The sequence below is a fragment of the Anser cygnoides genome, chromosome 5 (assembly GCF_040182565.1).
Source record: "Anser cygnoides isolate HZ-2024a breed goose chromosome 5, Taihu_goose_T2T_genome, whole genome shotgun sequence".
Lineage (NCBI taxonomy): Eukaryota > Metazoa > Chordata > Aves > Anseriformes > Anatidae > Anser > Anser cygnoides.
Genome location: NC_089877.1, coordinates 34,353,673 through 34,365,770, shown reverse-complemented (window position 1 = coordinate 34,365,770; position 12,098 = coordinate 34,353,673). Strand labels below are relative to the sequence as shown.

Sequence of the window (12,098 nt, the reverse complement as noted above, 5' to 3'; positions counted from 1 at the left end):
GCTTGCCCCGAGAGAGAGAGACACACGCAGAAGGGGCCCAGAAAGAGACGGGAACCCCTGGCACCAAGCCACTCACACCCTTGGTGCCTGCAGACAGCCCAAAGCAGCTCTCCCCCCAGGGGAAGCATCCCGTGTCCCAAAACCATGCGCCCCGCTCTCAGTCGGTGCTGAAGCACAAGGACCAAACCTGATGATGCGTGTTAACAACCTCCCCCCAGCCCGCTCACAGCGCAGAGACAGGCGTTGTGCCTACCCCAGCGCAGGAGACCCCTGCGGGAGCCGCCTGGCCTCTGGGAAAGGACCGTGCCTCGGTACCCGGGTCTGGGCCCCCACACAGCGCCAGCCCCGGTTTGATCCCGCGGAGCACACCGTGCCAGGTGGGTGCCGCAGCAGCGTGCTCCCCTCGGGCACAAGCACCTGAAGGTGACACGGCAAGGTGACGTCTCCTCAGCCTTTCACAACCAAACCACTTCTGCAAACGTGGGATGCAACTGCTTCCCTCAAAGCAACGAAGGGAGGATCACGGGATGGGCGATTCTCTCCCACCTCCTTGGGCCATCGTTAAAATAAAAGGGTTTTGCACATCCCGAGGAGCAGGCAGCCTTCAGGAGCATGTCACCTCCCCTTGCTGTAGCGAGGGGCCCTGGTGCAGGGACTGCACGGGCAGCTGCCTCGCTCCCAGATGCCCCGAAGGAAGGAGTCACCAGCCGTGGCCGGTGCAGAAGCGAGCGCTGGTGACCAGATCGGGCAGCCGCGCAGGCGGCCGCCGTGAGTCACCGCAGGGCCCTGCAGCTGGGACCTCATCCCTTCACACCCGGCCTCCTCCCGGCTGCTCGCTCCCCCCGCGTACGTCACGGCTAAAATTAGAGCCGGAGCTCTTTCTGTGCGCCTGTGTGCGAGCGTGCGTGCGCTTGGACCGTGCCCGGCGCTCCTCGGGGAGCGCAGAGAGAAGACGGTAAAACGATAACAACAAAACGTCAACGGAGAGCGCTGCCAGAGCAGCAGAGGCAGGCAGGGCCGGCTGCCTTCCCGCGGCAGCGCTGCCGATGGCTATCTCAAAAGCCATTCACAGGAAACCATAAACCAGAGCGGAGCCAGGCCCCATGGCTGAGCCACCGCCGCCGCGCTGTCACGCAGGTGGACTGGGCAGCCTCTGCAGGGCGGCGGGAGAGGACACGTAGGCAAAACTCGTCCCTGCCGGTGCTGCGTAGGGACTGTTTGGGCTCTGCTCTCAGGCTGCCGGCAGGGAAGGCAGCTGGAGACACCGGGGCAGGCAGCAGGAAGCATCTGCGTGCCGAGCCCCGGCTCTGCCCTCTCCCCGCTCAAATCCGGCAGGCGCTGCAGGCCGGCGCACTCTGCCCTCTCCTCGCACCAGGCCGCTTCCTTCCTCCTCCCTCCCCACGGCCAGCAGCTCCAGCTCTGCCCGCGCACCCCGCAGGGACAGGGACGGCTGCCACCAGCGGGTCCCTGCGCCCTGGCAGCCCCAGTGGCTGCGGTGCAGGTTGCGACCCCGGCTGAGGGAGAAGAGGGTCCTGAGGGGCCCTGGGAGCAGAGCCCTGAGCTATCCTGTTAACATCTGCTTGCTGGGACCGGCGGAGTGTTTTTGTGGTGTATTTATCAAAGAGGAAATTAAAACGGTGATAGGGCTAGCTGCCCATCCAGTGCAAACAAACAAAGATCCCCACACAACCCCGAGCCCAGCTTCCCAAGCAAGGTGGCCGGCTTCCAGCGGGATAAGGGACCCCAGCCCAGCCCCTGCAGGTGCCTGCGGGAAAGGAGCAGGGCCCGAAACCAGGGGCAGGGCTCAGCACCTCTGAGAAATCAGGTCCCTGCATGGGGCCCGAGGCTGGGGCAGGAAAGGCACCTCCAGCTTCTGCGTCCCCAGCCGTCACTGTGACCCCATGACTAAGCTGCGACTCACACCCCAAAGGGTGCTTGTTGGTTTAACTGTGACCTTGCTGCTGATATCACAGCCAATCTCTGGTGTCTCTTCTTCACCTTGTGGCAGTGAGTTACAGTCTTTTTCTCCCCCTCTGATGTACAGATTGAAGTGACTCTAAAAAGAGTCACTGCTCAACCTATCACTTTTTGATTTTGCTAAAGGTCAGCTTGTCCCCATTACAAATGGAAGGGCATGAAGAGAACTTGGGTTTTTTCCTCCGCACTTTTTGCTCTGATTGCCTTCCGCCTATCTGCCCTCACGTGTGCTTCCTTTTCTTCTGTTCCCTCACCCCATATCCCCTTGCCGGCCACTTGCTGCACGCCGAGGGGCTCTCTCCCTGCGCTCTGCTTTGTGGAGCAGATCCTGGGTGAAGAGGCACCGCTGGCTGGGAGCAGACTGCCCTTTTGGACACGGGCTAACACTTGACCTCAGGCTGGTAGGGCAGGGCTGCCTCACTCTGTCACCGTTTCTCTGCTCCTCATGCGCTCCAGCACTGACCTTAACCCTAAGAAAAGGGAGGGACTGTGTGGGCTGCACCAGAGGTGCTCTGACAGCTCCCTTGTACAAAGGGGGAGAGAAAAACCATCCGAAGCAAGGAGACCAGGCCCGCGGAAGGGCCATCCCATGGCACCCAGCCCAAGCAAGCCCCAAGGAAAGCGCCGGCACTGTCCGGGGAGCTCTTCCCTCCCCGGCATCCCTCCAGCGCGCAGCACAGAAGAGCGACCGTGCCCTCTGGTGTTCAACCCGCAGCACTCTGGGCCTCTCCAAACCTCATCCGCCTCCAGCGCGCAGAGCTAACCGACGAGCATGCTGGTGTTACCCGCAGCATCTCCACCCACGGGGCTCCCAGGCGGCACCAAGGCACGAGACTTCTGTATCTGTAAGGTCTGGTGAGCTGGGGAGCACTGCGATCAGAGATAGCACGCTGGGTGACAAGCAGGAAACCCAGAAAGGTCCAGGACATTGTGTGGGTGGGTGATACCCCAAGGAGCCGTGTAACAGAAGGCAGCAAGCAGGGCAGCCAAGGCCTTACCAGGCTGATGTGCTGCTCCACAAGGGCTCTGATATAAGGAGCCTGGGATCAGGACCTGCCCCTGTCTCCACACCTCCTTGGGAACACTCCTGAGCCCCCAGCAGCACGGTTAGTCTAGGTGTTAGCTCCCACACAATAACTACACCCCTGCAGTCATGATTACCTCTCTGGTTTCCCACCATGGCTGGCATGCTCAGCCCTACCAAACATCAGGCTGCTTCACCCCATTCGGCTAAACCACCCTCTTTGTGCTGCCATTTTAGGTCTGTAAAGTGCTCGGCTTGCACAGGGCCTGGGTGCTACAGCCCTCGTGCCCACGACAGCCAGGCCACGGAGGAGGAAGCCCTTGGCATGCCTTCAACCCAAACACCAGCAGGACGGGGCCGCCACGTTAGCAGAGGGAAGTCCGGCAGCGAGCTGCCCTCTAGCACAAGGTTAGTGACACACGCGGCAGGCAGCAGCCTGGCTTTCGGTGGCCTTGGTTAGCGCAGACACAAGAGGGTGACGCGGGGTGAGACGTGGGTGGGAGGGAGGAGAGCTCTCGAGCAGCGACGTCGGAGCAGCTGCTGGAACTGCGCAGCCTGCGCAAGCCAATAAAAATGCCACATACTTATACACCGCCGGCCGGTGCTTTATCCTCCTGGATCCCCATCGGCCGGGCTGGCTGCCCTGGAGACAAGGGAAGACACCTTTGTGGGGCAGGTGGATTCTAGGGACACAAAGAGAGTGGTCAGCAAGCCCTCCCCATAAACGCCTCCGGCCGCCCGGCGACTTTGCTTCCCCGGCACCATCCCTCCTCCTCCCTGCACGCTCTCCCCACAGCCTCGGGGTCCGCAGCCGAGGTGGCAGCACCTGTGTCACCTCCCCTGCTGCCAGCCACGGGGATCTTGCAGGCACCGTGCCTCCGGAGGCCTTGCAGTCAGCCAGCAAATACCAAGCACCACGCTCCGGCTGCTGGGACGCAAAAATCCAGCCCAGTCCAGAGTCACCTCAACCCCAGGGCCAAAACAAACACGGCGAGGGCCACCCACAGCCCGCTGCCAAAGAACCGCCGCTCGCACCGGGAGGGCTGGAGGTGCTTCCCTCCCTCCTCTTCCTCCTCCTCTTCTCCAGCCCCCGCACCAGCCCGGCTCCTGGCAGCCTTTGCCTCGACTGCCAGGCCCGGGCATGGATTTGAATTTCAGATGAATTATGAAGGCACTCAACGAACCTCACATGAAGGAGCATTGTTTGAACAGGGCAGGGCAGCTTGCCTGCTCCGAAACCCGCAGCCCCTGCACGCAGGCAGCGAGCCCTGCCGGCGGGGACAGGAGGTGCTGGGAGCAGCACGGGGAGCCCCCGAGCTGCCACCAGCCCGGGGCCAAGCGGTTCGTGACCCAGCACGGAGGGGCAGGACTTTCTTCAGACCCCTCTGACCCCTTCTGCCACCACCTCTGCCTCCTCTGACATCCAGGGGACGGCAAAACTGGCCGGTGGGTGATGAGAAGATCCAGGGGGCCCTTGCTGGTGGTCTCTGACCAGGCACCTCCTGTCCCTGCTGGCTCCGTGTCCCCCTTCCCCTTCGTGGGGAGCGGCTGAGCAGGGCCAGGCATGCAGACAGCCGCAGCGGTGGTGGCTGCAGAGCTCTGCCTGGCCTCACGGCTCTGATCTCGGTTGTGTGGTGCACCCTTCGCAGCCAAATGTGAAACAGCCACAGCTTTAAGGAGGTCAGAGCGGTGTGCGCCTTCAGCAGGACACGCTCCTCAGCGGACAGCCCTCAGAAAACCTCCCACATCACTGAATCCATCACTGGAGGGACCCCCCTATTCCCCACACAGAGCCCAGCCTCCCCACCTCACCTCCCCCAGGCTGTCCCCTACGCCAGCGGCCGCCCCATCCCCAGCCCACGGGATGGCTCCAGCTCCTCCGTACCGCAGCAGGCACACAGGAACCCCGCCAGCAGATCTGCTGCTTAATCTCCCCATCTGCCAGCCTCTAACGGGCACGAAATCCCTGTGGAAAACACCCCCACCACACTTCAGCCGCCCGCAGCCAGCGCACCCCACCCCACGCGATGCTCCCTTGCGTGGTGACCTCGGGTTTTTTGCGGTAAGAGGCTTAGTGCTGAATCTGAGCGGCTCCCGGCCGGGGCCAGGGACAGCGAGGCAGGACGAGATAGGGATAATCTGATGGAGGGGGAACTTTCGCACGGAGGGGCCGGCACATGGATGCTGCACGGCCCCCGCTGCCTCTCTGCAAGGCCGGGCTGGCTGCGGGCTGTGCCAGCAGCTCAGGACCAGCCCCTGTCAGGCTTGGATGCTCCTGCCCCGTGAATTTCCATCCTCCCCATGCCTTCGAGCCCTGCCTGGACTGCAGGTGGGAGCCCAGGGGCTGGGAAGCAGGCAGGGAGGAGGCTCCCCACGGACTCTGCCCCAGACCCACACCTGGGCTGCCAACGACAAGCGAGAGACGGGCTGCACCAGCACCCACGTTTCCTGTGGGAGCCGAGCTGCGCCAAAACGAGGGGAAAACCCTTTGCAACGAGCCTTTTTGTTAGCTTCTCTGACTTCCTGGGACAGAAAACCAGTGGGTCCACGTGACTTTCTGCAAAGCCACAGCGTATTTTGGAGCCCCAGACTGCTCCTGCCCCACAAAGCTGCAGCTAGCAAGCACGGGGAGGGAGACGGGGCGAGGTGAAGAGCCAGGTGCCGTTCCCCCACCCCAGTGCCACGTACCTGCCCTGTCCCCTGCTACCGCCGGTCCCCACCACGTCAGGAGGGCTCCTCAGGGACCAGAGGTGCTCAGCTCAGCTCCCCAGGCCCTGGACCACTGGGGAAAGCCGTGAGATGGACAAAGCTCGGGTGGGCTGTTCCCAGGCACGGAGGCAGAAACTGAAACCAGGAGCCCAGCCCAGCCAGCACGACCTGCCCGGCAGGCAGGAGGCCCGTCACTGTCTGGGATACCAGAAGGCATCCTCTGCGTGAGCAGGGAACGCCCGTCCCCTGCGTGATGAGGACAGGGCTGGCTGCTCACTACAAAGTTATCCCCTCCAGGCACCGATGCCTGAATCGTGGGCTGGAGGAGAGCAAGGCTGGATGCGCCCGGGGCCTGAGGCAGGACAGAGGGCTCCGCGCCCCTTACGCAGCTTGCCTGGCCGGCGCGGCCTCGTTGCGTGCCCTGGTGGAGTTTCACCACCTGCCTAACGCCCTGACGTGGAGGAGAGAAAAGCCTCTCCTGTTCCCAGCTCCCAGAGAGAGACCGCAGCTGCTGCCATGCCGGCGAGTTTCGACAGAAACACAAGGAAAGGGGACTGTGCTTTTGTAATGCTGGAGAGCTGGCCCAGGGAAAGCTCCCGGGCTCAGGATCACCGAGACAGAGGCACTTATTCCCGCAGAGCCTGGTGCCAGCTCCAGAACCAGCAGGACAGGTTTCAGTATTTCCACACCCTGCCCATGACCCCAAGCAGGTCCTGCATCCGAGCCCTACATCAAAAAGCCTCTTGCAGAAGCACCTCACCTCCTGCCAGCCCCCAGTCTCCCTGAAAAGGAGGGTTTACGATCCCGAGGATCAAGGAGCCCAGGCATCAGTTCGCAGCCTTAGCTCCGCTTCTGAACTCAGCACCTCAAAATCGGCACCCGTTTGCGGCACCAAGCAAGAGCATGGCTGCGAGCTAACTCGTGAGCTTCAGCTCATGGGGTCACCCGGGAAAAAGAGACCAGAGCTCCAAGGAGAGCGGAGCTGGAAGTTACATTTAAGTTACAGAAGTTACAGGCCCGCTGTCCTCCGTCCCTCAGCCCCTCGATGAGACGACACGCTTTCCCGGAAGGCACACTCCAGCTCCTAATGGGATTAGGGGTCCTGCCGCCTTCTCCAGCTCTGGCACACTGCGCTCTGGAGGGCAGCTGGAGCTCGCCTTGGCGCCGGAGAGTGGCCAGCTGCGAGGAGGGAGCGAGCCGGCGAGATGCCAGCCTCCGCCAGCGGCACACCAACACAGCCCACCAACACGTGCCGCGGGTGCTGCAGGAGGAGCGTTTGGGGACTCCTGCGGTGCCGGGGCCCCCCGCCCGCCCGTCAACTGCGAGCGGCACGAGGCTGGAGGAGCGGGGAGCTGGAGGCTTCCCAGGCAGATCGAGATCTGCATGTGCGGAGGAGGAGGAGGCATCCTCTCGCTTGCTCAACAGCTAGTTGGCAGCGAGGCGCTCGGTGAAAAAGCCTGTCCCGAGGTAAGCTCTGCTCTGGCCCTGGCAGCGTGCTGATTTTAAAGCTCGCCAACCTCGCCGCTGCCACAGTCGCCCGGTTTTCCCTCGCAGCACCTGGGATTTAGCCCACGGCTGCGCGAGGGGAAAGCACACACAAAGCCCTGCGTCCCGCAGCCGCTGCTCTGGGGTCCAGGCTCGCCGCTCAGGCAGCTCAGCGGCAAAGAGCCGGCGAGTTCAAGGGGACACGGAGGTGCCACCAGCAGGGTGGGCAGGGGGAAGGCAGGGGGGCAGCCAGAGCTCCCACGGGCACTTCTCCCCCGGCTTTCACACGGGCGTCAGCATCGAGCAGAGAGATGAGCGCCGTCCCAGAAAGGTGTAGGCGAGCGTTCAGCTCAGTTTCTCGAGTGCCGTTTACCCGCACGCTGTGCCACCCACAGACCTTCCCCGGCGATGGCACGCATCCCCCCAGCTTTCAGCTCTCAGCTGCAGTCCCACGCTCCCCTCCCCGCGGGGCTGCGCCTGCGGGCTGTGCTGCCGGCAGCCCCGCTGCGCCAGACCTCTCCGTCACGCTGCAGGGGAACACGGTGAGGGTCCCAAACCTTGCGGGGAAACCCACGTGAGTGGCTCACCTCTCCAGCATGGGGCAGAGCAGGAGAGGGGTTGTCCCCCCAGCACTCGCACGGTACTCCCTCCCCTTCACAGCTGGAAGGGGTACACCACGCTGTTCGCTTACACCTCAAGAAACAGGGCACCTAGGAAGGAAATTTAATCCTAACCACCTATTATCTGATCAGCTCCAATCTCTTTATCAGCCCAATTAAAAGAATTACCCATCTGTGGCCCGGATGCACGTATTGTGCACTTGTCTCTGTCAGCTCTGGAGCCAATTACTCCACCCTCCTTTAAGGCAATTACAAGGTACAGAAATAAGTCCGCTTGCAGCACACAGGAGGCTAATGTGCCGCAGCTTCAGGAAGAACTCGGGGTCTCACCCCTCTTCTGCTTAAAAACCTCTCCGGATTCATCTGCAGTGAGATGCCCACGAAGCCCTGCGTGCCAGCCCCGAGGACAGATGGGCTCCGGGGGCGTCAGAGGAGGCAAGAAGCATTTGGTGCTGGTGCAGTCTCCTGTTTCTTGGGTCCCCATCTGTGAAGGTGTGCCTCCTGCTGTTACTGCAACTGGCCTGAGCAACCGACGGTCTCAGAGGAACCAAAGAGCCGAGCAGCGTGTGCCCAGCTCAGGAGATCTCTCTCTTTGCAGCCAGAGCTCTCCAGACGCAAGACTTCATCTCCCCGTGCAAAGTTTCCTTTCCACTTTTTTCCTGGCCAAACAGACTCTGGCTAAACTCCAGAATCCAAGGGGGTGCAAATTTCTTCACCAATCGCTGTTCGAAAGCGTTTCACGGATGAGTACTGACTGTACTTCTCCAAAACAAAGGAGAATAAGCACCTTACCCCGCACTTCCCTCTGACGAAGTGGAACTCGGTGCCACCTTCTGCTCTGCCACTGAGGTGGGCACAAATTCGGCAGCTCTCAGCAGCTCCCAGCCAATTCTGCTCCTTGCCTTCAGCCCACTCTCTCCACCCACAGGTGCGTGCGGGGGTTTCTTCCTTCCTCACGGCCTTTGGGAATTTCTTCTTCCTCCCCTATAGCTTTTCACAGCTCTGAGAGCTGTATTTAGCATCCAGGGGGAACCAAGTTCCTCCATCAGTGGAAAAATAGCAAGAGATGTATCCAAGCACTGAACAATTCCAGGGGCATCTCAAGGCACTCTGCGGGGCGTGCTGGCCTGGCCAGGTCCGCATTTCCTGCCCGTTCCACGCATCTGCACCACACAAACCATCCACACATGGAGAATTTCCCTGCTGTACTCAAAAACAATGGCTTGCTCAGGGACATGTGAACCCCCGGGAGCCAGAGACACCTTGTAATACTGGGGAAAGGACAGAAACTGCAAGAAGCTCCACGTGGCCGCTGCCGATAGCTCTGAAACCAGAGCAGAGGAAAGCAGCTCTCGCTCTGGGGTGGAGTGACCTTGCAAACCCTTCAGTCCCAGCTCCCCTGTGGCTTCGCACGGTGTGCTGTGCAGGCTGGCAGCGGGACCCTTCCCCTCTGTACAGCACCTGTGAAATCACGCTGGGAGCACTGCCTAGCGCTTCTGCCCCCCCTGTACAAAAAGGTGCTGACAAGCTGCAGCAAGTCAGCGCACGGCCACCAAGACGGCTGGGGCAGGTTGGACTAGATGGCCTCCAGAGGTCCCTTCATATCTGAACTAACCTAGTTTTTACACGTGTGATGTGCAGGCACCCCTACACTTACATGGGTCGAGCATCCCGAAAATCAGGTGAATATCAGGATCCCGGGGAGGAAGCCGTGGCGTGCACCTTGAGGACACCTGGTCAGGGTGCGTGAGCCAGCCCAGAGCAGGGCAGCCGAGGTCCCTGAGCCCCTTGGGAGCAGCACAGGACTCACACAGCCATGTGTTCAGACTCACACAGTCCTCGCTGCTGCAGGACTGCCGAAATCATAGCTGGAGCACGAAGCACGTGCATGGGGATGGGGACAAGCGGCGCTGAGCGTACGAAAACAAATCCTCCAGACACGAGGCTCTGACTTCTCCAGGAAGGAGGCTGGGGTCAGCGAGGGCAACGCTTCCCAACTTCCCATTATTCATGCCAACAGTTCAAAAGGAGAAAAACGCAAACTCATCTTCCTCCATCACCACGCTGCGTCCCGCACCCTTGGGCGGCTTCGTCACACCTCCGCCAGCCGCCTGCTCTGGGTCGGCACCTCTCCGGGGCCCGGCGCCACAACGGAGGGACGAAGGCGGCTGCCGAAAACTCCCGGGAGGCTGCCGGAGGCTGCCGGGAGGTCCTCCAGGAGAGCCCGGGAGCCGCTGCCCAACTCGGGCACCCTCAGCGGGGTGTGCCCCGGGGCTCCCCGCGCACCCCGGGGTGTCGCCCTCCCGCAGCGCCCGCGCCACAGGTGCCAGCCTCGGCGGTGGCGGCCACCTCCGGGCAGAGCCGGGCCCCCCGGGGCTCCGCGGGGCAGCCGCTGCCCGCAGCCCCCTTCCCCGCCCCGAGCGGGCCCCGGGGCGCCGCGGGCGGAGCGGGAGCCGTGCCCGGGCCGCTGCTCACCTGCGCCCGAAGAGCTTGAGGCCGGTGAAGCGCTTGTTGCTGTGCCGGCGGCCCGGCGGCGGCGGCGGCCCCCGCTCGGGCTCGGCGCCGCCCGAAGCCCCGGCGGCGGCGGAGGAAGAGGAGGAGGAGGAGGAAGGCGAGCCGCCGGGCGGCGGGGGCCCGGCCGCCTCCATGGCCGGGCTGGGGGCTCGGCGCCGCCGCTACCGGCCCGCCGCCCCGCGCCGCGGCTCCATGCGAGGGGACGGGAGGGGCGGGCGGCAGGCAGGGGAGGAGGCAGGCAGGGAGGGAGGGAGGCGGCGCTGCCGCCCGCCCCGCCGGGCCCGGAGCCGGGCAGGAAGTACCGGGGGCCGAGCCGGGCCGCCAGCGCCCCCTGCCGCCGCCCGGGCACCGGGCTCCGGGCTCCGGGCTCCGGGCACCGGGCACCGGGCACCGGGCGCCCGCCGCCGCCCCGCCGGGTGTCAGCCGCAGCGGGTGCCCCGCCAGGCCCCGGGGGCCCTCCCTCGTCCCGGCTCGCTGCCGGCTCAGGAAGCCGAGTGTCAGCCCCGCCGCCGCCCCCGCGCTCGGGAAGAGGCCCGGAGCCTCCCGCGTCCTCCCATTGTTCGCCCGCTGGCGCTGGCCCCGCGGCACGGCACGGGGACGGGGATGGGGCCCTGCCCGCAGGCCGGGGTGCTGCCCGCGGGGCGCCTTCACCTCCCGTGCCAGGTGGCGAGAGCGGCGGCCTTCGGTGCTCCTTTGCATGGCAAATGAGCCACGGAGCTTGTGTTGAGCAGGGCACGGAGCCCACACCGAAACCTGGCTCTTGGGGGGCTGCCAGGGCAGGGCCCCTGCTGCCAGCACGGTGCGGCACATGCTGAGCCCCCGGCCCCGCACCGGGCAGGTGCCCCTCAAGCAGGAACCCTCGTGGGAGAGCATGCAGGGTGCAGGCGGGGGCTTCAAATCACCCCTGGTCGCGGGGGGGAAGGCAATGGGCTCGCGTCGGCAGAGCCCATGCATGCGGCCTGCCGGCATCTCCGCTGGCGAGGCTGCGCACGCCCAGCCCCGGCACCGGGCGAAGAGGAGGGGACTGCAGGCGAGGAGCCAGGAGAGCCCAGAGGAACCTTTCCCCCTCCCCAAAGCGCGGGCTGCCAGCACTCAGCCCCCCGGAGCACGAGCAGGCGGCGTGCCCCGTCTCGGCGGGTACCTCATGGTGGTGGCCCCCGCGGGGCTCTGGGGAACGTCCCACGAGCGGTGCCGCCACATCTGCCGCAGCACGAGCTGATGCTGCTCAGCCGGCCCAGGGTTCACTCTCGCTCTTCCTCCCCCGGCGGCTGTTTTCCGGAGTCATCCCGAGGGCAGGTCCCTGGCAGGGCTCCGCCGCCTGGTCGCGGTGGCGTGGGCCCCGGCTTTGTTTGCACCCTCCACCTGGTTCCTCTCTCTGCACTTCCTGGAAGTGCGAGGGCGGCTGTCATTGCGGCGCCGCGCTCTTCCCCCCGCAGCCCGTGTCCTGGGGCCGGCTCTCCTCTGGAGGAGCCTCGCGAGGCCTCAGCCGGCCGGCGGCTCTCCGGACGTCCTCTGTCCGTGCTTGCCCTGCGCCGGGTGCTGGTGAGGGGAAGCAACCGGGTGAAGCAGGTACGGGCACCAAAGGTGAAGGCCCAGCCTCCAGAGGGTGAAGAGGCTGCCTCCAGTTCATAATCCGTCGCCTGGGCCGGGACTGCAGGGTGCAGCATGGAGGCCTGGCACGTCCCCCGCTGCAGAAAGCCCAGCTCTTTGCAGCCAGGCTCTGCTCGGTCTGCTCTGCCTCCAGCAGACCTTCAGACCAGGAGGGTGTC

General features: G+C 64.2%; 1 protein-coding gene across 1 annotated transcript in view; it reads right to left on the bottom strand.

The window, feature by feature from the left end:
• The window catches only part of DGKZ (diacylglycerol kinase zeta), a 41,783-nt gene extending 31,222 nt beyond the window's left edge, over positions 1 to 10,561 (bottom strand). Inside the window, exon 1 of the mRNA XM_066997843.1 lies at positions 10,291 to 10,561. Coding sequence (XP_066853944.1) covers positions 10,291 to 10,463 — 173 coding nt within the window. The 5' untranslated portion in view covers positions 10,464 to 10,561. The remainder of the gene's footprint in view (positions 1 to 10,290) is intronic.
• Between the last annotated feature and the right edge of the window lie 1,537 nt (positions 10,562 to 12,098).